This window comes from Chelonia mydas, chromosome 1, assembly GCF_015237465.2.
Source record: "Chelonia mydas isolate rCheMyd1 chromosome 1, rCheMyd1.pri.v2, whole genome shotgun sequence".
NCBI classification, from domain to species: Eukaryota; Metazoa; Chordata; order Testudines; family Cheloniidae; genus Chelonia; species Chelonia mydas.
Window position 1 is genome coordinate 132,470,127 of NC_057849.1, and position 26,092 is coordinate 132,496,218.

The window sequence follows — 26,092 nt, forward strand, 5'->3', positions numbered from 1 at the left end:
ATCTCTACTTTGTATTTATCATATTATCTCCTTCTTTTGTTAATACAGGGCCCAGTCATGCTCCAGTTGACTAGCAAAACTCCCATTAAGTTCAATGAGAGTGCGATCGACTTGCAGTGGTATGTTTTGTACAATAAAGTGGATCCAGCACAAGGTGAAGCTGTATTTAAGGAGGCAAGTCGTAACACTGAGCTGAAGAGAAGGTGCTTAAGCTGACTCAACAGGTGCAGGAAGGAAGCTTAAGAAACTGCTCAATATTCTGAAGAACTCATCTTGTCAAGCTTTTGCTGAAGCTGTGTCAGTGGCCATAAATGAAGGTATTGTTTCTCTCACAACCACAGCATGGGAATGTAAAAGTTCTGTGGGCTGCAGTTGGTCTGGTTTGGAGCATTAGGTCTCAAGACTGTTTCCAAAACCCTTAATCAGTGACAAGTCATCTGTGAACCTTGGAGACCTGGCAAGATGATGTGACAGAGTGGGAGGGGGGCATGCGGATCTATGTGTCAGTCTGTCAATGTTCGTTCATAGCAAGTTGCCTTAAAATTCCACTATGCCTGTAACAGTGCGTCGGAGCAGTATAATGTCTCAGAATCGGCATCCCAACTAATAATTAAAACTGGTCTTTCACCATGATAGGTCCTGACTTCAGTGTGGAGGACGAGATGACATGATAGTGAAAAACATATCTTCACCTCTCCAAAATCCAGTCCAGCCCCCAAGATAACATGCCATGTGTGTCTCTGACTAGGAGCTGAGACTGAAACCAGGCAGTCCCTTGCTTATTACATGATCCTGAGCTCACAGGTGCTCAGCCAAAAAACCTAGTCACTTTGAAGTCTCTGGGCTCTCTTCCTTCCCTTGATAGATTGGGGTGGGGGTGGAGGGCAGTAAGGGAGAGGGAAGAGAAGGACCTGCTGGGGTCCTCAATCATGTGAAGTTGGTGGGAACACAAATCATACCTCTTCCAGCCATGAAGACAGTAACATATGAATATATGTACACTGTTCTATGCATGTTACAACTACCTTGCAAAGCGATCTTACTTAGCACTCACATACCACCTTGCTATCTGAAAGCTATGCTTTTCAGCTGAGCATGTATTTCACTGTAAATTTTCAAAGCTGCCCCTGAAGAGGACAATATCCCTTTAAGTAGTTTGGGAGCCATCTAGTAGCCTCACTGTATTTGACATTTACAAACCAGCCAAAGCAGCAATCTGTATAGGTTAATTAGGTCTTGCATGTTGCGTATCATTAGTAAACACGGTAAACTGGATCCCATTGTGCCCATGTGGTTTCTTTCTTCCCATAATTATCATTGTTTAAAGGACAAAAGACACAACAAAGAATAATTCTCATGTTGTGCTGCCTAAGCAAATCTCAGCTTTTGTGAATTTTAGCTCTGATTTATGTTTTATCTTCCCAATAGTTTGCCAGCTTTCTGTTCTCTGATATGGACTTTCCCTGGCTTACAAAGTTATTGTTCAACCATGCTTCAATTGGCCATGTTTTGTCATTTCAACTTATCAGCATATTCTTGTGCCAAATGAGTCAATGAATTATACTATCAAAATAGGCGTGGCTTCTGTTCTTCCCACTTGGGCTATAGCAAACCACAAGCCAGCTTCTGTTGTCACTGTTGACAGTGACAGTTTGGGGAAGTTGATCAGTGTACTTCAGTTACCATCTGTGCTTTCAGCCTCTGGTGCTCACCCCTTCTGCTCTGTTTTAAAAACTCTTCACTGGACTGACATCTTGTATAGCAGAAAAATAAAGAAAGTAAGTATTTTTATTTTGCAAAAGTGCATACATACAGCCATGAATTTTAAAGAAACATTGGGTTTTTTCCTGATTTATGTGAGAGTAAACGAGATCAGAATCAGCACCACAGCATCTAGTTAGAAAATCTCGAACTAGCAGGAAGTTTGGAATAAATGTGTGCTTTTAACTATTGTGCAAGCTGCAGCTGTATGTTAGGAAGTGGCACTGGTAACTCTATCATGTCGAAAGGAATAAAAACATTTCAATCTTTTTAAAAAAATGTTTGATTAGACAATTTTATATTTTGTTTAAATATTAAGTCTTACTTTTTCTGTGGCTTATCAATCTGCTACAGATCATTCTAAAACTTGGATGCTTTTATTCATCATTTTCTAAGTTAAATGTAATTTTGTTAAATTGTAAAGTGTTTTGATTATACAGTGCCTAGTTTTATCTGATATATAACTTGAACACAATTTTTACAAAATAATAATAAAAAAATTGTATGACTATGGTCTCCTTGGCTTCTTTGCCTTTCTTCTTTCCACTTCTTTTACCCCTTCATTCTTCCTGTTTATATGTTTATCTGTTATGAATCTTGCCTTCACCATGTTAAGAGTTTCCTTCCTATCAATTTTCCTCTCTCTTTAGCATTTGTCTAAAAAATTAAAGACATCTGAAGGATAAAACTATGTGTCTGATCCTACAGACACACAAGTGAATAAATTCATGGTGCTGAGTATTTCCACTGAGCTCAATAAGACTACTTCTGTGTACAACTGTTACTCATTTGCCTAAATGTTTGCAGGATCAGAACCAGATGTACACTCCAATCTGAGGTCTCACTTCAAAAGCTGGCCCAATTAAAGATATGACCTCACCCACCTTGTCTCTAATATTCTGGGGCCAGCCTGGCTGCAACAACATTACAAATGGCTCAAACTGACGTGCACACAGCAGCTTTACATGCCTGTGCTAACATGGCTACAGACAGCAGGATAGATGCGTGGGCTGTAGCAACCCATGTTGGTACCCAGGGTTCCAGGCAGACTTGTACAGCTCACAATGTTGCATCTATTTTTAGCCAGGCTACTGCAGCTCTGTCTATCCGAGCTGCAATCACACCTTTACTTGCAGTGTGAACATACCCTTAAGATTGTAATGAGAACCTAAATTGACTTGTTACCTAAAGTTCAATTCTCTGTTTCCCAAACAGAGTTCAAATATTTAGGGTTTTTGCGGGCATCTCATTTGTAAACCACAGTTGCTGACAAGGAGGCTGCTCCTGCTTCCAATTCAGCCAATAGAAGTTCTACCACTGACTTCATTGGGAGTAGGATCAGGGCGTCAAAATGATCCTCAGAATTTCAGGTATTTCTGAACATGACACAAGCAGCTATCATGGAGTGATTTCAAACCAACATGGCTATTGAGACAGTTAATGCAGAGTAAATAAAGCATGAGTCTTTTTGTGACCATAATAGTCACATAAAATCCTTCATGGCCAAAGCCCAGTGAAGTCAATAGGTGTCTTTCTATTGACTTCAATGGGCTTTGGATCATTCCCTAATAATTTTTATCCAATAAGGCCGAGAAAGGGAAATAAAGCAGTGAAAAAGTAGTATAGTGAATTCCAAGGAAAATGCTGCCTAATAAGCAATTCTGATCAGCTTTTTCTAAGTCTAAGAAGCTATTTCAAACTGTTTGTTTTCTGCTAGCAATAAATCATATTTCCTATTTCACAACTGGAATTGCTGATGGTGTTTGTACATATTCAGGGAGGCACGTGATGCCTGTACAGTAGCTGTGAAAGCCCAGTGAAGTCCTGCACTCATTGCTCAGGCAAAACCTCCACTGAATTGAAACTGAATTGCATGACTTGTGTATCTTCAAGTTTTTTCTAACAAATGATGCCATTGTAGTAATTATTTTAATACATTTATTTCAGCATCTGTAATTAAGCTCTAGAAAAGTATCAAACAACAAATAATAAATGCACGTAACATGCTGTTGGAAAGGGGGCCCTGAATTATTGCTTCTAAACATGGACGTGTAGCATTACTGTCTTCATTTCAGGGTCCTGTTAACATAAACTGCATGTGAGCTCAGCTAGCTAGTTTGTTGCATAGGGAAATCACAAAGCATACTTCTCCCACCTAGCTTTTTATACATGAAATTAGCACTAATCAATACTGGGTTCTTGGCAAAACATGGACACTCATGGGGTCTACTGCAGCTTTGGCATAAGTGGGTGCAACTCTACTGAAATCAAGGAAGTTGTACTCATCTCCACTGTGTATGAGCATGGCCCCAAATATTTTACAATATTTTAAAACTAGAAAATGGGAGAAGGCATTGGAGGGTTCAAGGAAACTGGTAGAATGATAAGGAACCCTGGTCTGAATCCGATCCATAGGCCTAACTGGTAGCCTGGCTGAGGCAGGTGAGCATTTTCGAACTAGTTGCCAGTGCCTTCCTATTCATACTCCCCCCAGGCTCTTCCCGCCACTTTCTCTCCCGTATTACTGTTGTTTTGACAAATACTTGCCCTATTTATTCTGTTATGCAGATTTTAGGTAGAGCTTTTTAAAAATGGCTTCAGGTTTAGCTGTCCATTTTTTTTAAATCATTTTTTTTAAAAAGAAACCTAGCTGGCAAAAAAGATGGCATGGAGAGACTTCCACTGAGCAGAGACTGAGAAGACTGGGGCTGTTCATTTCTGAATGTGGTCCAGCTCCAGGGCTGGATCAAGGCTTTCCCTGTAATTGTGGGAGCCATTTTGGTACTGAGCACAGGAACTGAGAGCAGGAGATTGCCTCTCCTGTGTTCTCAGTGCTCCCCCATCCCCACCCCCCATGATATCCAGGCAGCATGGAAGAGAAGGGAGAAGCATCCTGACATGAATGCAGAGGAGTGAGGGCAGAGTTGGAGGGGCAGGGTTAGGAGCAGGTTGTATGGGGAGTAGAGGGAAAGAGGAGCACCCTGGATAGGACAGAAGGAGAGAGGACAGGCTGAGGATACATGCTAGGGTACAGAGGCAAAAGTGTGTGTCGGGGGGCTGATGGTGGGGAAAAAAGCAAAAAGGTCTGTAACCACTGGAGAATACTCCCCTCCAGAACCAGCAACTGGAGTCTAGATTCCTGTATACCAATATTCTTCTGCTGTCTAGAAAATAGCTGAGAAATGCACGGACAAAATATGTCTCTCATCTGCCTGCAGTGGTTGGTGCAGCAGAGAGGAGAACAGCCTACTAACACTGCTAGTTACTCCAGTAGCTCAAGCAGTAGAGGACTGTGTGGTGGATCTAAAGGTCTCGCCCTTCTGATGACCGTTGTGGGTATCAATATGGTTCTATGAGTTGCAAGATTTTGGGGGAGAGGTTCAGTTTGCTTTTTAGATAGTGACAGAAAAAAAACTTACATTAAAAAGAACATGAAGGTTCCAAAGGCAATCACTGAAAATTAGGAAATGCCAGAATTAATTAACCTTAATTCAGTTCCCTTGTGCATATGCATTCTGATACAATCTTTAATTACATGAGCACATGCTGTTTTATGGACAAGACACCTGCCTCATTCTGTGCACAGGTTGGATGATGCTGAGATGGCATTATAATTAATTTCTATACTATGTATAATTTCCTATCAACCTTGTAACTAAACTTTTTGGTTGCACTTGTAATGGGAGGGATAAAGAAGACAAACTAAAATGTCTTAAAAACCACAGCTACAATGTACAAAAAAAGACGAATGATTTTGGGTGCCTATATTTTTGGGTATTCAAGCTGAGATAACCTTGACAAGATCTGCTTTTCAGAAACTGCTCAGCTCCATCTCTTAAAAATCAGGCCCTTTAAATTTGTTTTACATTAAGCACCAGAAATTCAGGCACCCAATTTTGCAAACCTTGGACTATGAATTGATGAACTGATGATGCTAGTTTCAAAACTGCTATACTAATGCTACCTATTTATTATTATAAAAAGCACACTCTCTTTTTTAAGGGAAACATGAATCCCACAATCCCAAATCTAATATGGCTACTTCTTCTGGCTTATGGTACTTCAGAAATTCTCGCTGAGACCAAGTATCCTAGAACCCTGCCATGTGATGTCAGCGTGAATAACTCCTCCGTCATTTTTGACTGCAGTGCCCGTCAACTGAGAAGTGTGCCTCCTGCAATGCATGGTAATGTAACAGAATTAAAGCTCTCAGACAACCTTATAAAGGAGGTATTTAAAGAATCTTTTCAGGGCCTGAATAATCTTATGAAAATAGATCTAAACAGAAATCACTACTCTAAGGTAGAGGAAGAGGCTCGTGATTTGTGTAAAAAAGGAATGGTAATTGAAGATGGAGCTTTTGCTAACTTAACAAAGCTAAGGGAATTACTAGCTGATGAAAATCACCTATGTAAAATACCAGTTGGGATGCCATTGTCCTTAACCTCACTGAGTTTGAGATATAACAACATACGTTCTGTCTGTCGGCAAAATTTTTCAGAACTCACACAACTGAAAGAACTCTATATGGATGGGAATTGTTATTATGGCAATCCCTGTGAAAAAGCTTTCCTTGCAGACAATGGGGCTTTCTCGGACCTCACTATTTTGACAGTCCTGTCACTTGCCTTCAACAACCTGACCCGAGTTCCAAGCAAACTGCCTTCATCTCTAAGGAAACTTTACCTCAGCAGCAACAAGATCAAAACCATCAACCAAGATGATTTTAATGAACTGTCTAATATAGAAGTCCTTGACTTAAGTGGGAACTGTCCAAGGTGCTACAATGCCCCCTACCCATGTGAACCTTGCATTGGGGACTCCGCCATTCAAATACATCCTCTTGCTTTCCAGCATCTGAAAAATTTACAGAATTTAAACCTCTCCAGCACCTCTCTCATTAACTTACCGGCCAGCTGGTTTTATAACACAACACAGTTAAAGGTGCTGCATCTTGAATTTAACTACTTAATAAAGGAAATAGCCTCTGGAGAGTTTTTACTCCAGCTGCCTTATTTGGAGGTGCTTGATTTATCTTTTAACTATGCAAGGAAATCATACCCGAGGTATATAAATATTTCAGACAAGTTCTCCAACCTGGTCTCTCTCCAGCAACTGCACTTAAGAGGTTACGTGTTCAAGGAACTTAAGAGCAAACACCTTCGGCCCCTCATAAATCTTACCAAACTACACATCCTCAATTTAGGAGTCAACTTTATCAAGCAAATTGATCTCAGTGTGTTTCAGCTCTTTGCTAATCTGACTACAATTTCTTTGTCTGACAACAGGATATCACCTATACTAGAGAGCAGCAATAACAGTGTTACTAGAGGAGAATCAGTCCAAAATCATGTAATTCAAAGTCGTTCAACAGATACTGATCTTGAGCCATCAGTAAATAGTATGGTACCAGCAGAACGCAAAGACAGTAGCAGTGTGTATAATCCCATTTTTCCTTTAATCAAACCCCAATGCAGCATGTATGGTAAATCATTAGATCTAAGCTTAAACAGTATTTTCTTCATTGACCAACAGCAATTTAAAGGTTTCCATGATATAGCATGTTTGAATTTGTCCTCAAATGGCATTGGACAAGCTTTGAATGGCACTGAATTTATCTTTCTACCTAATCTCAAATATTTAGATCTGTCTTTTAATAAACTTGATTTGGCTTATCAATATGCATTTTATGAACTGCCTAGGCTAGAGGTACTGGACCTCAGCTACAACGTACACTATTTTATTGTGTCAGGGATAACACACAGATTGGGATTTACTGAAAATCTTCCGTATCTAAAAGTTTTAAACTTAAGTTACAATGAAATTTTTACACTCACAGAGCCTAATCTAACTAGCAGCTCCCTGAAAGAGTTAGTGTTCAAAGGAAACCGCCTTGATATTTTATGGAAAAATGGAGATAACAGATACATAAATATTTTTAAAAGACTCTGCAATCTGACTCATCTTGACATATCCTACAACAGACTTCATAAAATTCCTACCAACGCATTCCGTGGCCTGCCACAAAGTCTAATTGAGCTACACCTAACCAACAATGAATTAACGTACTTTGAATGGACTGCCTTGCAACAATTTCAGAACCTCACATTACTGGACCTGAGCTCAAATGCTCTGTCTTTTGTAACTGATAACCTTGCCAACTGCACAGCTTCCCTTCAGAGACTAGTGCTTCGACAAAACAAGATTTCTCAGCTTGCTGATGGATTTTTTAATAAAGCCAGCAGCCTCCTGCACCTTGATTTAAGTTACAATGAGCTGCCTTCCATAAACCAGTCAATACCTCAGTATGATAACTTAATTTATTTAGAGCTTTTGGACTTAAAAGGAAACCCTTTCGAATGCACCTGTGCAACTGTTGATTTCAAAAACTGGATAAATCATTATGTTAATATTAGTATCCCACGACTGGCAACAGATGTCATTTGTGCAACACCTGGAGATCAAAAAGGGAAGAGCATCATAAGTTTAGACATATATGCCTGTACTTTGGATAAGGTTGCAGCAATATGCTTTTGTTTGTCATTCTTCATTATTCTGACCATTATGACAACAGCTATCACAAAACATTTATTTTATTGGGATGCCTGGTATATTTACTATTTTTGTACGGCAAAACTAAAAGGATATAAATCTCTTGGCATGACCAAAGCTCTCTATGATGCTTACATAGCCTATGATACTCAGGATGCAACAGTAACTGACTGGGTAATAAATGAGCTACGATTTCATCTAGAGGAAAGTGAAGACAAGCAAGTTCTGCTTTGTTTGGAGGAAAGGGACTGGGAGCCGGGAAAGGCTGTCATTGACAACCTTGCACAGAGCATCCATCACAGCAGAAAGACCATCTTTGTTCTAACCGAAAGATATGTGAAAAATGGGAACTTTAAAACTGCTTTTTATATCGCTCTGCAGAGACTAATGGATGAGAATACGGATGTGATTGTGTTCATTCTACTGGAGCCGGTGCTACAGCATTCCCAGTACCTGAGGCTGAGGAGGAGGATCTGCAAGAGCTCTGTTCTTGACTGGCCTAAGAATCCACACGCTGAAGGCCTTTTCTGGCAAAATCTAAAAAGTGTAGTGCTAACAGAAAATTATAAAAGATATAATACATTATACACAGATTCCATTAAATGACGGTAAAGAGAGAAGACTCTCTTCTTCCTTGTAGCACATATCTTTGTATTGAGACATTATCAGTTTTGAGTACATAATTAGAATCTAGTTAAAACAGCCTCATTGGAAGTGTTGATTCTCTACTAAAGTGTTTGAGGAAGTATGAAGGAAGCGAACAGTACAGTACTTTGGCCTGAATTAATGTCAGTTATGCTACTACAGGCAAGTGGAAGATGATATACACAGATACTGTGCTGTACTGATGATTTGTGTAAACTGTTTCTCAATACTTGTCAGTTATCACCACTAATTACACACGTAATTAGCCATTATGAATTGTATGTTTAACATCATGGAACTTCCAAAACTATCTAACTTGCTAGTGAGAATTAAGAACAGTCTTACCTTTGGCTACCTTTTAATGAAACCGTTTTTATACTTCAGTCCAATGATACTTACTAACAATAGTTGCGGCTTAACAGGGACACTTGCAAGTGGTCTAATGGTGCTTCGTTGTGTGTTTTAGTCTTGTGTTGATCTGGAATGTTTGCTTCTTTAAAATCAGCTTTTGGTTTCTTCACACCTGTTATACACATAGAAAGTGTACACACTGTGACCTCACTGCCTGACTCTGGTTGTTGACCATCAATTACCCATGCTTGGATCCAATGTCAGATGTCTTATAGCTGCCCTTGCTACTGGCATGGGGCAGTAAATTCCAAACTACACTGGTCTGTCTAATAATGGGGTCGGCTCTGTAGCTTTGTGGACTGCATGATCACTCTTAGAATTGGGTCTTCTCTTACATCAGCATTCCTCTTAATGGGTGCAAATGGCTATCTACCATAGGGAATAAAAATAAAAATTTCTACTCTATTAGTGGAAATCATGCTAATAAACTGATTCACTGATAGACCTATTAATATAGGCTGATATTTTCAAGTATGCCCAAAGGTGTTTCTTGCCCAAATCCCATTAGAACAGGGGTTCTCAAACTGGGGGTCAGGACCCCTCGGGGGGTCGTGAGCTGTCAACCTTCACCCCAAGCCCCGCTTTGCCTCCAGCATTTATAATGGTGTTAAATATATTTAAAAGTGTTTTTAATTTGTAAGGGAGGTCACACTCAGAGGCTTGACATGTGAAAGAGGTCACCAGTGAAAAAGTTTGAGAGCCACTGCATTACAACTCAATAAGACTGGGGTGCCTAACTCCCAGAGGCCCCAATGAAGATCTAAACCAAACTGTCTTATCAGGAGGAATGACATGAAGGTTAGATGACAACAAAATCAACAAAGTTTGTACAAGTCATCAGCTAGTGATACTTAAATGGGAGAATCCAACTTACTGAATGTAAAACAGAACACAATGGAACAATACTTTTCTCAGTTATACCTGAGCAGCTCCACTCTAGTCAGTGATTTTGGACGTGGTAATTTGATCCTTTAACAGAAATGAATAAATGGACCAATAAAGCTTATAAGGGCTTTTCTATTATCTTCTTCCTTATGTTGGATCATATTAAGGAAGTTCTGTATTAAAATCACAAATGAGTTTGATTCCCCATAGTTTAAATTCCAGGGTATTACTAATTAAGAGGTCTCTTGGTTTTTGGTACTGTTTCTCTCCCTCTCTGTGTGAAACTTGCAAGCTGCTAATTGTGTTAGTACATCCTAAGACAGAGTCTGTTCTCAAAGCAATACTTTGTAACAACAGAAGCAGCACCCAGAGACTCCCCGCCCTTTTGTTGTATTTATCTCGCTTTGTTAACAATTGTGATTAAAATAGAGATAGAGGATGTATGTGGATGGATGCTTGGTGTGGATAATAACTGAATGATCAGGGAGGTGCCAGCCTAAGAATCCAGTGTCCATGGGTCGAAGAAGGTGTCAAATGGAAACAACCAGAGGACCCCTGGAGGGTAGACTGGAATCCACCCAATAGCCTCAAGGATGGGAGAACCGAAGAACAACACGGAGCCGTCAGGAATGTGCCATCTGCTGATTGATTCAGCAACAGCATGATGAAGCAATTCCCATAGACTGGCATAGGAAGAAATTCCTATAAAAATGGACTCTAGAAAGTGAGAACTTTGGGGTCTGATTCTGCAAACCAACTTCCAGGAGCATTAGATGTGCATCTGACAAGGCCCTGCTCCCTCCCATGTCCAGGCCACCTGGCCAGTGGCTTGGCATGAGCAACTCTAAGGCTGGTAACGATGATAACAACCTTGCAGAACTTGTGTATGTATGAATGAATGTGTGAATAAATATGAAATTGAATGGAATGTTAAAGCTATAACTAACTGCTTGCTATGATTCTTTCTGTATTCACAATAAATGTGGCATTTTGCCTTTCCCCCTTTAATAAGATCCTGATGGTTTTTATTTTATTGGTATAACACTTATAACTAGAGCTGGGCAGGAAATGATTTTTCCATCCTGCAAAAATTAGAGATAGCAAATACATTTTCCCATCCTGAGTTGGAATAAGACTAAATCTCAAATATTTTCGCAAACTGAAAATCTGAAAAAATATCGGTTCAGGTCAATCATGTTCAATTTCAATTCTGACCTTTTCAAAATCCTTTTTTTTGGGGGGGTGGGGGGTTGGGGGGGAAGGAGGGGTGTCTAAATTTACTAAAATTTTTAAACAAAAAGTTTTTGAGACTTAAACCTCCCCAAACTTTTCATTTGGTAACTGTCAAAATGGGACACTATTGAAACATTTGTTCCCAGTCATTTTCTGAGTCAGGAGATCTGTCAAAACTGGCCCTGTTTTGCAACCAGTTTTTATTGTGACAAATCAATATTTTGGGGGGGAAAGATGGTTCATTGAAAAATTCCTGACAAGCTCTACTTTTAATTTTCTCTCTCTCTCTCTCTCTTCATGCATCTGACGTAGTGGATATTCACCCACGAAAGCTTATGCTCCAATACATCTGTTAGTCTATAAGGTGCCACAGGACTCTTTGCCTCTCTCTCTCTCTTGACATTTACAGAGTGACCTTGTCACTGCTCGGTTCATACTGTGCTGATGCAAACTGGGAGCACACATGTCTGTGGTCACATCAGGTGATGCCAGGTCATGGGAAGTCTAGTTTTCTATGTTTAACAAAAAGCAACTTTGACACAACACATGAACTGACTAGTCTGAGCTTGGGATATTTCTACAGATAGTTTCACATTTTCACTTTCATTTCTGTGCTACTGCAAAGCTGGAAAAAATACCCAAAGTTTCGTTTCCTAGTCATGCCCCTTTTCTTTTATCTCAATTACATTGCATGACAGCATGAGAAATCAGAGGCCTTGTCTACTAATAATTGCTGCTAGCAATAATTAGTAGAGCTAGAGCTCTTTGTAAAGTCTATCTTTGTGGGTGTTTGCATAGTGCATTGGGATTGGATTTAAAGTCCTTATTTTTTCTTTCAGAATGCAATTCTACTTCTGAATAGGTTGAAAAAGATAACACTATCCCCTACATTTGTGTAGCTATTCGCTAGCATTCAAAACAAATCTTTGAAAAAATTTAAGGTCACCTGTTAAAAAGCTGCCATAAAAATATTCTGTAACAGTTTTTTGAAATGACTGTTAAAGACCTCTTCTTGCTGCTATAGAAATCAATAGCAAAATATCAATTGACCTCAGTAGTAGCAGGGTGGGGCCTTTATTATTCACAAGTTTATTGTGAGGACATACATCGGCTGAGTTTAGCAAGTCTAGATATTGGCCCAGATCCTGCTTACTTATTCATACAAGTTGGTTTCAGTGGGAATATTTTTGTAAGTCAGCAGGATTTGTCCAGGGATGCCATTCAGGGCTTCTCTTCATGGCAAGTTGCTGTGTGGCAAGCCACGGTGTGAATCTACCGTAATATCCCATGTGGTCACCGCTACAGTGCTGTGAAAGTCCTGGAGCGCGGCTTGGTATACTATGACTTGAAAGCTTAGTATGTCAAGCTCCACTCTGGGACTTTCAGTGCACTGTGGCTGGGCCCACATGGGATGTCACTGTGTGACAAGCTCATGCAATGCAGAGCCACACCCTGGCTTGCCATGTAGTAACTTGCCCTCTAGACAAGCCCTTAATCACAGAATCCTCGAAATTAGGCTTGGAAATGTCTTATTATATCATTTAATCCATACCCCTGCCTATACAGGCTGCTTCCCTACAGTAGATTTCCTAGCTTTATCCAATCTTTTAACTGTCACAAGCAATGAAGTTTCCGCTATATTCCTTAGGAGACTGTTCTAGGATCCATTATATGTTGTCAAGGCTGATTCCCCACTCTGGCACTTCGAGTGCAGAAGGTGGGGGCCCGCATGGACTCTAAAAATTAATACTGGCCACTCCAGGCTTGTATTAAACTCCCAAGGTCACAGCTTTTTTCTGACCTTGGATTGGTAGATGCTGCCACAACCCAAGTGCAAAAACCCCTTTGAGAACCCAGGAAGGCGCACTTGGGAATTCCTTCCTGTGGAGTACCCTTAAGCTCTTTCACACACCCTGCCCCCGGGAAGAGCTGAGAAAGAAAGACAAAGGAAATCAGCTGTTGCCACCAGCTTATTAAACAACATGTGCACAAACCTCTTAGGGACACAAAAATTAATTCTGTTCTTTAAAAAGGTAAATTTTATTAAAAAACAAAAGAAAAAATATATCTTGGAGTTTAGGCTATTGCTAGATTTAAAAAGAGCAACTACAAAGATTAAGCATCAAGGATAGTTTCTTGAGGTCCAGCTTAAAGGTTACAAGCAAAACAAAAGCATTTGGGGTTAGCACAGAGGAGTCCACAAGCCCTAAAGAAATAAAAGGGATAAACCTAATTGTGTGACTAGACATTTCCTGATCTACTTACATATCTGGGGTTTTAAATGAGTAGCTTCTACGTATGATCCTGATGATTTTTTCATATCTGGCCCCAAGCTTCTTAAGGAATAGTTTTTTCTGTGCCCTCGCTCCTGGAGAACAACCACAGACTGACAAAAGAGGAGTCTTGTTTCAATTTTTAAAAAGTTCTAAAGCTTTCCCATTGGCTCTCCTGGCCAGGTGCCCATTCACTTCTTTTAACTCTTTACAGGTAAAGCAAGTAGAGAATAGCTACTAAGAGGGATTTTATAGCTAATTGGCTGGCTGAGTCCATAAAAGGGAGCTCCCCCACCCGCCCTTTCATTTATCACATATGTGATTAGCAGGTAGTTCTTCCTGACATTCAGACTATATTTGCCTTTCTCAGTTTCATCTCAGTATTCCTAGTTATACCCATTTCCGCCGCATGCCACTTTAAGCACATAAGCAGTCCCTGTTCTTTGCTGGACCGGGACTTTAAAAAGTAGCTGCCTGTCTTTAAAAGCCCTGCTTATTGTTAAGCGCTGATGTAAAGAGATGCTCAGAGGAAGCCATTTACAGTTCACAACAACACATTTTTGTTAGTCCTAAAAATCCTTCAAGAACTGTGCTACATATTTTTCAGCACACTCTCCTGTCACCTAAACTGCTGTTTACATACACACAGATAGAACAATCCCATAACTTTTATATGGAGATTTCAGCAGCAAAAACCAGCCCTACTTAAAATAACACCCTGGGTAAATTCCAGATTTTTAGCATGTGGCAAGTGGATTCATGTTCAAAAAATAACAATGTGCACTCACAGACAAATATTCCTGCTACAATGTGTAGAAGCCAACACTTCATCATGCATTTTAAAAAGTGAAATGTCCAAGGAAATGATTCTGAGACCAGATATTTTTTACAACTAATATCTACCTCAGCGGAAAAAATAAAAAATAAAAAGGAATTAAAAGGGAAGTATTGCCCCATCTGATCCTCCTTCCTTTTATTTTATTTGCCGCATAACCACAGCTTCTCTGTTTGAAAATGAAGATTAATGATTAGCTTTGGTAATTTCATGTTAGTTCCTCGGCAGCTCAAGAGAAAAATAGATATGATAATAAAATCTACCAAAAAACAGAAATATACTATAATAAATCCTTCAGAATTAGATGATGTTTCCTGTGTTGCTTTGGTTACATAAAGACTTTCTCATCAGTACTTTAAAGGTACACCTACACTGCACACTCCTTCGGGTGCTGGGTACATACACAGCTCTCCCTGCATTTCCCAGCATGGCTATAAATAGTAGTGTAGATGGTGAGGCAGGGCTTAGGTGAGGAAAGACATTTCTGAAACCTGTGGTAATGTACCCTGCATAGCTCTCTACTCGCCCAAGCAGTGCCTCCCATGCATAGGCACCGACTTCCTCTCTGCTGGGGGGTGCTTGACCCCCCCCTCTGCCCTTGGCCCACCCCCAGTCCACCCCTTCCTCCAAGTCCCCACCTCTGCCCTGCCTCTTCCCACCCCTGCTCTACACCCAGACCCACTCCATCACTTTCCCCAAGCCCCCACCCCTGCCCTGTCTCTTCCTGCCCCCACTCCGCCCCTCCTGCCCCCAGCTCCACCCCTAGCCCACCTCTTCCCCGCCTCTTTCTGTGCAACCCCCATGCTGCAGCTGGAGCAGGGTCTGCGCACCCCCCCACGCCTGCAGTTGGGGCCAGGACTGTGTTGGGGCCGGGACTGTGGCCGGGACGGGGCCAAGGCTTCTGCCAGAGTGAGGAGTGTTGCCACCACCAGGGCTGTGTCCCCCCCGATGTTGGTGGGGCTCGGGCTGTCAGCCCCCCTGCCTCCCGTAGCATGGCTCAGGCTGGTAATCCCACCTCCCACCCCGACCATGGGGTTCCAGCTGTCATTTCTCCTCCCCATCCCTCAGCCCTCCTTCCTGGTTGTTTTTAGTAAAAGTCACAAATAGGTCACAGGCTCCCTTGAATTTTTGTTTATTGCCCGTTGTTGGATCATATTAAAGAAGTTCTGAATTAAAATCACAAATGAGTTTGATTCCCCATAGTTTAAATTCCAGGGTTTTACTAATTAAGAGGTCTCTTGGTTTTTGGTACTGTTTCTCTCCCTCTCTGTGAAACTTGCAAGCTGCTAATTGTGTTAGTACATCCTAAGACAGAGTCTGTTCTCAGAGCAATTCTTTGTAACAACAACTACTCATACAGAGAGAGACTCAAAGCAATACTCTGTAACAACAGAAACAGCACCCAGAGACTCCCTGCCCTTTTGTTGTATTCATCTTGCTTTGTTAACAATTGTGATTAAAATAGAGATAGAGGATGTATGTGGATGGATGCTTGGTGTGCATAATAACTGAATGATCAGGGAGGTGTCAGCCAAAGAATCCAGTGTCCATCGGCTGAAGAAGGCGTCAAGTGGAAATAACCAGAGGACCCCCCAGGGCAGACTGGAATCCACCCAACAGCCTCAAGGATGGGAGAACCAAAGAACAAGATAACATCTAGCAGCACGGAGCCGTCAGGAATGTGCGATCTGCTGATTGATTCAGCAACAGCATGATGAAGCAATTCCCATAGACTGGCATAGGAAGAAATTCCTATAAAAATGGACTCTAGAAAGTGAGAACTTTGGGGTCTGATTCTGCAAACCAACTTCCAGAAGCATCAGATGAGCATCTGAGAAGGCCCTGCTCCCTCCTCATGTCCAGGATACCTGGCCAGTGGCTTGGCATGAGCAACTCTAAGGCTGGTAACTATGATAACAACCTTGCAGAACCTCTGTGTGTGTGTGTGTGTGTGTATGAATGAATGTGTGAATAAATATGAAATTGAATGGAATGTTATAGCTATAACTAACTGCTTGCTATGATTCTTTCTGTATTCACAATAAATGTGGCATTTTGCCTTTCCCCCTTTAATAAGATCCTGCTGGTTTTTATTTTATTGGTATAACACTGTGACCTGTCAGTGACTTTTACTAAAAATAACTGTGACAAAATCTTAACCTTATGGATGATGCATGTACAGCCTGGTCGTAGGAGTGGTGAGGGAATGGAGCATGCCCAGGGCAGGTGAAATCTTTGGAGAATTTAGATGCCCCTCAATAAGTCTCTTCTGAGCATGTGCACATGGGGATTCTTCAAAGGTAACTTGGCCAGGTTTTCACAAGGGTAGTAATGGACATGAGGCTGACCCCTTCCCCCGCCCCCCTGTAAATTTCAAGTCGCTGCTACAAAGCATGGAAGCATAGATTGTCTCATCAAAACTGCTGGGGGAAAAATTTAACATGGGCAAAACAATGTATTTTCCCTTATACTCATTCTTGTGTGAGCCTTCTGCCAGGTGTTGTCAGCAGCCACAAGGGCCAGGAAACCACGTTCAATATCATAGAGATTTTCTTAACATTGGAAAACAGAACCAGCTTGAGCCCCCACCCAAAAATCTTGGAACACTAAACACCTCCCCTACGTGCCTCTAAGAAGCAATACTTCCCCACTCATAAATAAATTTTAATCCAAAACAGCCAAAATTGATCACTGTAGCAAAGCAAACCTGTCTGCTGATCACCTACACCAGTAGTCCCCAACTTTTCTGTGGGAATAGCACATTCGTATTCCCAACAGACTGTGGTGGGCGCCAAACACCCCGCCGCCGAAACGCCACCGAGAAGTGGCAGTGGAAAGAAGCCTCACTGCCAAAATGCCACCGAGAAGCGGCAACGGCGGGCGGTTCTCAGGTGGCTTTGCTCGGCGGCGGCATTTCAGCGGCGCAGTGTCCTGTGGGCGCCCACAACTTCCCTGGTGGGCACCATTGCACCAGCGGGCACTGCGTTGGGGACCCCTGATCTAGACAGAGTAGGTGTGTATGTAAATACAGCCTGCTCTTGTTATCTTTTCCCCCCAGTGCATCCAGGAGCACCATTTCAGTTTTTTTTGGGGGGGGGGTAACTTTAGCCACGAGGGGCTACTTTATACTGCATCAATACTTCGAAATCACTTAAAAACTAGTCCAAAAGTAGCCGAATCTATTTATTTGAACAATTTTTTTATTAACACATTGGTCTATACCTTTAAAAGGAATCGGTATCTACAGTATAATTAAATGATGGATGTTAGCAGCATAGATCTATAACAAATTTTGGCAGCCATACTTTACAAGTTGTTCAGATTGGCTTGGGTTTATGTTTACTGAAGGGTTTATAAAATAGTTATGATAAATACAAAGGATTAAGTTGGAAGGAGGTTTCTAGTGTGTTGTGTCCATTTATTCTTTTACGTAGAGACTGTCCAGTTTGGCCAATGTACATAGCACATGATGGCATATATCACATTGGTAGATGTGCTGTAAGATGATGGCATATATCACATTGGTAGATGTGCTGTAAGAATTGGGGAGAGTAAACATCACTTAAATGAAATTCACATATGCAACTCAAGTTTGTGAGATTCTGCCACCCTCAGAAATGTTAAACAGCAAGTATGACAGCAGATAAGAATATTTACCAGCTGGAAGAGAAGGAGATACAGCAGAAAGCTGCAAAATGGCTGATGGAAGGAGCAGTTGACGGGCAGCAGCTCCTCAGAAGGTATCTGGGGAAAAGGTCCTAGAAAAGTGCAACCCCAGTGTGGGGAGATTTGGTAAAATCCAGGCATTCGCAGAGGAAATCAGTGTTTCTGTGTCACAGCTTATGGACCTGGCCCAAAGCCCACTGCTGGCAAAGGAAAGACTCCCACAGACAAGTGGGACTAAATGGCAGAATAATTTGATGTTTATTGGGGTGACCTTCCAGCAAGCTTAAATCCAAGTTCCTTTTTCCTTATTTTCGAATCCCAATTTATTTCCTTTTTGCCCCTAATTTATATAGTAATATTCTCAGCTATACCTTAACCAATCATTTTACTGAAATTTACCTAACCAGTCCTAACATATTGTAACATGATTAGCTAACCAATTATACCCAACCACCTTAATTAGTTTACACCCAGCAAAATTAATTATACAGCAGACAGAAACAATCACAGAACCAGACAGAGACCATGCAAATAAACAATAGCAAAGTGGGAACTATAATGACAAAACAATACAGAAGTGAGTTTTTCACAACTACATCTATAAAGACATAAGGGTTTCCCAACTATGTCTATGGATAAGTGAATTCTTACCAAACGGAAAACTATCAAACTAAATTTCCTTTTACGTCTTCTAGGCTCTTCCCTTTATCTGGAGGTGATAGATTGGATCACCTTTCTAACAGCTCCTGATTGCCTTATTTCAATATAACTGGTTTGAAATGTGTGAGGACATGACCATACGCTTTCCAGCTTATGGCTGCTCCCACTGCTTAGCCAAAGGCCTTAGCTTAAGAACAGGCCTCAGACTGTCACAGTGAGAGAAGGCCCTTACACAGGCAGACAGTGACTTTGATTCTTTCTTTTATACCTCTATAACTAGCTAAATGATAAACATATACCTAAATTCTTGAAGTATAGGCCTTTACAGACAGGCCTGAATATCTATATCCTAACAATATACAGGGCCAGCACAGTGGCTGAATGATCTCTAAATTATTTTTAGGCATGATATTTTTGGAGATCTTTCTAATTCATCATGAAAGAAATGTTCAGATTATGTGTTGTAACCATTAACATAAATGAGCTGATGCTAAACTACAGGGGTTAAGATGAACATTTAAAAGTTTGCCAAGGGTAGGATTACCATAGCTGAACATTCAAAAAAGAGGACACTTCACAGGGGGGGTTATTTGCTCACACCCCCCACCCCCAGCCCCGCCCCAGCTCCACCCCTTTCCTGCCCCCGTTCCAGCCCCTTCCCCAAAGTCCCCGCCCCCAACTCCGCCCCCTCCCTGCCCCATTGGACCCCTTCCCCAAATCTCCGCCCCGACCCCGCCTCCTCCCCTTAGCATGCTGCATTCCCCCTCCTCCGCCTCCCTCCCAGCCGCGCGAAAGAGCTGTTTTGAGGCAGAAGCGCTGGGAGCTAGGGGGAAAAAGCGGGCACTCTCTCGAGTGATCAACATTCACTTTCTTTCTTGAATGATCAACATTCACTCTCTTTCTTGAATGATCAACTCTAATTTTGGGAAAAATAATAATGGCAAAATCCAGGACGTTTTTAGATATTTAAAAATTCCTCCCAGATGGCGATTTAAGAACCAAAAAGTCAGACATGTCCACGGGGAAAGTAGAATTAGAGAGAAAGTATGTGTATTAATTAACAAATGACGGGAAGGATGAAATTAATGATTGCTTGAAAGTAGCCGAGGTACCTAACTTTTTTTAAAAAAAATCTCTTAAAAATCACTATCTAGAGTGTAATTAAATGATGGATGTTAGCAACATGGATCTATAATAAACCAATTTTAGGAGCTAAATCTTACAAATTGTTCAGATTGGCTTCGGTTTATGTGCACTGAAGGGTTTATACAAACAGTTATGATAAATTGGATTAAGTTGGAAGGATTTGAGAGAGTAAATATAGCTTCAATTAAATTCATGGATGGTACTCAAGTTAGTGAGACTCTGCCACCCTCAGAAATATGAAAGAGTAAGTAAACAGTAGCTAAGATTTCTTACCAGTTAGAAGAGCAGGACATACAGCACAGCAGATACACAGCTATAAAATGGCTGCGTAAAGGCAGCAGTTGCTTGGGCGGAGGGAGTTGCACATTGGGGGGAGGGAGAGCTCAGTGGTTTGAGCATTGGCTTGCTAAACCCAGGGTTGTGAGTTCAATCCTTGCAGGGGCCATTTTGGGATCTGGGGCAAAATGAGCAGGGGGTTGGACTAGATGACCTCCTGAGGTCCCTTCTGATTCTATGATGTAAAGGACCAGCAGCAACTCAAAGGGTGTGCTGGAGAAAAGGTCCTAGAAAAGCACAACCCTGGGGAGATTTGGTAAGATAGGGCATTTGCAGAGGAATCAGCATTTGTGTGTAACAGCCTATATGAACCTTCCTGACCCAAAGCCCATTGTAGGCAAAGGAAAGAGTCTCACAGACAAGTTTCAGAGTAGCAGCCATGTTAGTCTGAATCTGCAAAAAGAACAGGAGTACTTGTGGCACCTTAGAGACTAACAAATTTATTAGAGCATAAGCTTTCATGGGCTGTAGCCCACTTCATCGACTGCATAGAATGGAACATATAATAAGATATATATATACATACAGATAAGATGGAAGTTACCATACAAACTGTGAGAGGCTAATTAGTTAAGTAATTAGCCTCTCACAGTTTGTATGGTAACTTCCAACTTATCTGTATGTATATATATATATATATCTTACTACATGTTCCATTCTATGCATCCGATGAAGTGGGCTGTAGCCCACGAAAGCTTATGCTCTAATAGATTTGTTAGTCTCTAAGATGTCACAAGTACTCCAGTCTCACAGACAAGTGGGACTAAATGGCAGAATAAATGGCCACACTGGGGTACTGCCATTCCCCCAAAAATTAGAGAGTTGGAAATAATGGGAAAGTTTTCAGTGTAATTAAACAATATTTGTGATGTGACAGCATGTTTGTTTCTTGACAGCAGGGAATGATTCCAGGTGGTCATTCTTCAGCTGCTCTTGCAGCCTGAAACTTCCAAAGCTGGGCTGTCTGTGGGGATAATAATTATCCCCTGAATGTGCCTGGGGCAGCAGCCCCCTCCTCTGCCTGTGTCTACTGGTGTCACAAGGGGCCTGCTCCTGCCTTTGTAACATGTCAACATGTGAAGGTGAATGGCAGATCCTGATGAAATTTGCAGCAAGCATCTTCTGACCTAAACACAGAGCTTGAGAGCATCCTCCTCGCCCCCACCCCCTCCCTATGCATATTTGTTTCAGGAATGAATTTGAAAAAGTGCTGCAGAAGCTTCCAGCCCTGCTACTGGCTCTGCCAGATACACCTCTGCATTCCTATTGGCCAAGCAAAGAATAGGCCGGGGGGGCGGGGGTGAAGGTGGAGAGGAGCGAGCAACAATTGCTCCTGGCTGTTGAGGGGAGGGGAGAGGAGTAAGCGACATGGCTCCTGGATGGTGAGGGCAGGAGGGAGAGGAATAAAGAGTGACTATTTCTGAGTTATCTTGTGAATCGAGCTAAATCAGGGAAAGGCACTCTTATTCCAGAATCAGACGGGAGAGCTCATTCAGACCCTGCTTACACTTGGAAATGGCTGAATTGTTTTAGCTAAATCTTACAAAAATTCATCATGAGGCAGGCAACTGACATGGGAAATTTCAGGCTGAGTGGTTAGAGTTTGGCAAAATTACAAGCAGCTGAAAACAAGTCTTATAATGGAAAGTGTTGGGCAATCTTAACTAAATGCATTGCTACACGTGCCACCTACAATGCAAGTACATATTACTTATATATTAAATACATGTAATTTTGTGTAAGTATGAGGTAAAAACATGGGTACCAATACCTAATTGTACCAAGAATTTTTCAAGCTTCTAGGTACAAACTAATATTTTCTTTAAAATCTTTCTCTTAGGAGGTCCACCAATAGATCTAGAGATTAACTGTAGATCAGACTCTGTGAGTGAGTTGGAAAGGCAGGTAGAGGGAAGGTTTTCTTAGGACAGTAGATACAAGAACATGCTTGTAATCAGCTGGTGAGGAGATAAGATGAGAACAAGTGAAAGAATATGGTAGAGTGGGCCATCTAGTGTCTCGTCGCGAAGTTACAAGCAGATAGTGGGAAAGAGTCCTTTGAGCTGGGAGACAGTGAAGGAGGAGGAAGGACAGATGGAACAGAAAAGAAGAGTGTCGGGGCTGATTTAAAGGTGCAGGATCAGACCCTAGGTTTGTTGAATACTCCCAGTCCTAACCTGGAAGTTCATTTTATTGGTGCACCATTTGGAAAATCCTAATGGACACATATAGATTTTTCACTGAATTTTCTGCTTCATTCCATAAATTATGCAAATGCACAAAGACTATTTACTGTACTACTACAGTAGATCAGACAGGTTAGCTATACACAATTATATCTTAACAGTCATCAGCTCCTTTAGTGCTGTTTAATACTTGGCACAAAGTGAGAAGGAGAGAAAGAAAGAACAATCACACTAGCTTATAAAAGCAAAGTACACGCTGGGGAGTGTACTATTTACGGGATACTCACCAGTCTTCTCTACATGGGGAATCTGCCCTTCCATTCCTATGATCTTTTTTAAGCTGCTACTTGGTGGGGGGACAGATATCATCTCTAAAGTGCAGTTTCCCTTAAAATGTAATAACATAAATGAACATCAGTAATAATGTAAATAGTACAGGCCCATTCTGTTCCATAGCCCTCCTCTATTTAAAATACCATTTTTAAAACTATTACATTTCTCTGAAATTTGGTGCCCTTTAAACTGTGCTTGCTAATCAGTGGAATTCATGTCTAAAGCACATGCATGCATTACTTTAACAATATCTGCATGTAGCATTATTCTTTCTGGCAGTCTAACCTAGGCCCTGATCCAACAATGTATTTTAAGCACATGCTCAACTTTAATCACACACATTGCCTCACACATGGCAATAGGACTACTCACATGCTTAAAATTGAGCACATGCTTACGTGCTTTCCTGGACGATAGCCTTACTTAGCGTTTCAAATACTATCAAGACAATTTTCCTAATTTTTAAATTATTTTTTTTTCAATCTCTAGATTTTTAATAACCCCTTGAAATTTTAAAACAGAAATATGTTTCCTGGCAGGATTTTCTTTTCTTCTGTACTTGGAATGCTAGTAGTTTATCACTGTAGGCTTTAGGGTTTCTCACAAGTGCTATGTTGATAGCATTGATTTTTTTTAATAGAAAAAAGCATTGAAAAATTTGTTTTGGAAAAATGTCACATATAAATAATGGTATGTACTTTGCAAACAGAGAAATACAAAAAATGTAGGTCAAATTTTCGCTTTACTAATCTTATAGTGTTCCTTCAGGTGATTATTGCCAATATCTTTTGCACTATATGTTATAAAAATGGAATTCAGTGAGTAAGTTCAAACACCAAATGGTATAAATTAATAACATTAATTCAGTGCCAAATTAACTGGTCATTATGTAATTTGGGAAAAATCCTGCCTGTACTAGATCTGTATTGTATAGGCACAATGTAGACAATATTACTTCTGGAAACCTTCCAACCAAAATGTACTTGTGGGCTCCATTTATCCCAGGTATATCACCATTGATATAAGTGACCTGGGATGATTTGGCTCAGTAGGTTTGACATTTCTGATTGGAACCCTTCTGTGCTCTACCCAGAAGCTGATCTCAAAACTGGCTGAGGCAGCCAGCTGTTGAACAGCAGCTGAATCACTCCTCAGTCAGAATGTAGGGTTGAGCCCTAGCAAGACAAAAAGTGCTAGGACTTATGATAAGAAGGGCAGATGGAAGTGGTAGATAAATGCAGGTCAAGCTTGGGGGCAGTGTTATGAAGAGGTAGCATAGGCAAGGGAAGTGAACAAAGGTCACACTAAAAAACAAGAAGAAAGAAAAATATTTGAATATGGTATTTCCAAGGTGTGCTTCAACATGGTGTTTAAGCACCTTTGTATCATCAACTCCAGTGTGGTATTATTGTTAATAATAATGGCAGTGGCTAGGGACCAACTGAAAATGGGGTCCTATTACAGACACAGAGTAGTAGATATGACGAAGCATAGGCAGTGCAGAGAGAAAAAGAATCTTGCAGCTAAGTGATGCGATCAAAAGAGAATGGGACAGATGGAAGTGTATGAGAAAGACTGGAGAAGAAAGAGGAAAGGGACCAGCAGCAGTAACTACAGGAAAAAATATGGTTGCCAGCTATTTGTTTTTGTCCTACATAAATGAAACAATAAATAACATTATTATTAATAATAATCACATCCCAGCACTGTGATTCAGCATGATGTTGCAACTTTTGTCTCTTAATGATCTGATATATGCTGTGACATCCAAAATAAATTCAGGACTTTCATTTTCCCCATAGAGCCATAAGAGGTAAAGTAACCAATTTCAGAAAAGATACCTTTCTGTAGATTCCACGGTACATTTTAAAAACCCACAAAAATATGTTTTAAAAAGGTCTAAAGATGCAACATTTTTACAAGGCATCTGAAACTTTGCATAAGTTCCATAAGTCCAGCATGGTTTGACTAAAATTGTGTGTTCATGTGTGTGCACAGGAGGGGGCAAAAATATGCACTCCTCTGTTTTCTGCTCTGAAAAATCAATTGGTGCAGTAGGAAATACATTGCATTGGTACAGAATGAAATGGATTTTTACAGCAGGAAATTCCTAGAGAGCACTGCAGCATGGATGTACTTATTTTTAAATAGGCAGCAATGTCAATTAGAATTTAGGTTTCAGAGTAGCAGCCGTGTTAGTCTGTATTCGCAAAAAGAAAAGGAGTACTTATGGAACCTTAGAGACTAACCAATTTATTTGAGCATAAGCTTTCGTGAGCTACAGCTCACTTCATCGGACGCATTCAGTGGAAAATACAGTGAGGAGATTTATATACACATAGAACATGAAAAAATGGGTGTTATCATACACACTGTAAGGAGAGTGATCACTTAAGATGAGCTATTACCAGCAGGAGAGCGGGGTTGGGGGGGGAGGAGAAGAAAACCTTTTATAGTGATAATCAAGGTGGGCCATTTCCAGCAGTTAACAAGAACATCTGAGCAACAGTGTGTGTGTGTGTGTGGGGGATAAACATAGGGAAATAGTTTTACTTTGTGTAATGACTCATCCACTCCCAGTCTCTATTCAAGCCTAAGTTAATTGTATCCAGTTTGCAAATTAATTCCAATTCAGCAGTCTCTCGTTGGAGTCTGTTTTTGAAGTCTTTTTGTTGTAATATAGCGACTTTTAGGTCAGAGATCGAGTGACGAGAGAGACTGAAGTGTTCTCCAACTGGTTTATGAATGTTATAATTCTTGACATCTGATTTGTGTCCATTTACTCTTTTACGTAGAGACTGTCCAGTTTGACCAATGTACATGGCAGAGGGGCATTGCTGGCACCTGATGGCATATATCACATTGGTAGATGTGTAGGTGAACGAGCCTCTGATAGTGTAGCTGATGTGATTAGGCCCTATGATGGTGTCCCCTGAATAGATATGTGGACACAGTTGGCAACGGGCTTTGTTGCAAGGATAGGTCCATGGGTTAGTGGTTCTGTGGTGTGGTGTGTGGTTGCTGGTGAGTATTTGCTTCAGGTTGTGGGGCTGTCTGTAGGCAAGGACTGGCCTGTCTCCCAAGATTTGTGAGAGTGATGCGTCGTCCTTCAGGATAGGTTGTAGATCCTTGATGATGCGTTGGAGAGGTTTTAGTTGGGGGCTGAAGGT

At 41.0% G+C, this 26,092-nt stretch overlaps 1 protein-coding gene across 2 annotated transcripts; it reads left to right on the forward strand.

Annotated features, from left to right (window-relative positions):
- Positions 1 to 1,553: 1,553 nt before the first annotated feature.
- Positions 1,554 to 16,660, forward strand: TLR8 (toll like receptor 8). Of its 2 annotated transcripts, none has more exons than XM_007060202.4 (2): positions 1,554 to 1,778; positions 5,764 to 16,660. In XM_007060202.4, the coding sequence occupies exons 1-2, from the start codon at positions 1,554 to 1,556 to the stop codon at positions 8,917 to 8,919; spliced, it is 3,381 nt and encodes a 1,126-aa protein (XP_007060264.3). In that variant the 3' UTR covers positions 8,920 to 16,660. The 2 variants fall into 2 exon arrangements, with proteins under 2 accessions (XP_007060264.3, XP_037756226.1); XM_037900298.2 differs by having other exon boundaries at positions 1,655 to 1,778; positions 5,828 to 16,660.
- The last annotated feature ends 9,432 nt before the right edge of the window (positions 16,661 to 26,092 follow it).

Excerpts from the sequence above, each read along its gene's own strand:
- TLR8 (XM_007060202.4), top strand. The coding sequence starts at position 1,554 with ATGAATTATACTATCAAAATAGGCGTGGCTTCTGTTCTTCCCACTTGG. Across the intron at positions 1,779-5,763 it reads ATAGCAGAAAAATAAAGAAA|GGAAACATGAATCCCACAAT; the intron begins GTAAGTATTTTT and ends CTCTTTTTTAAG.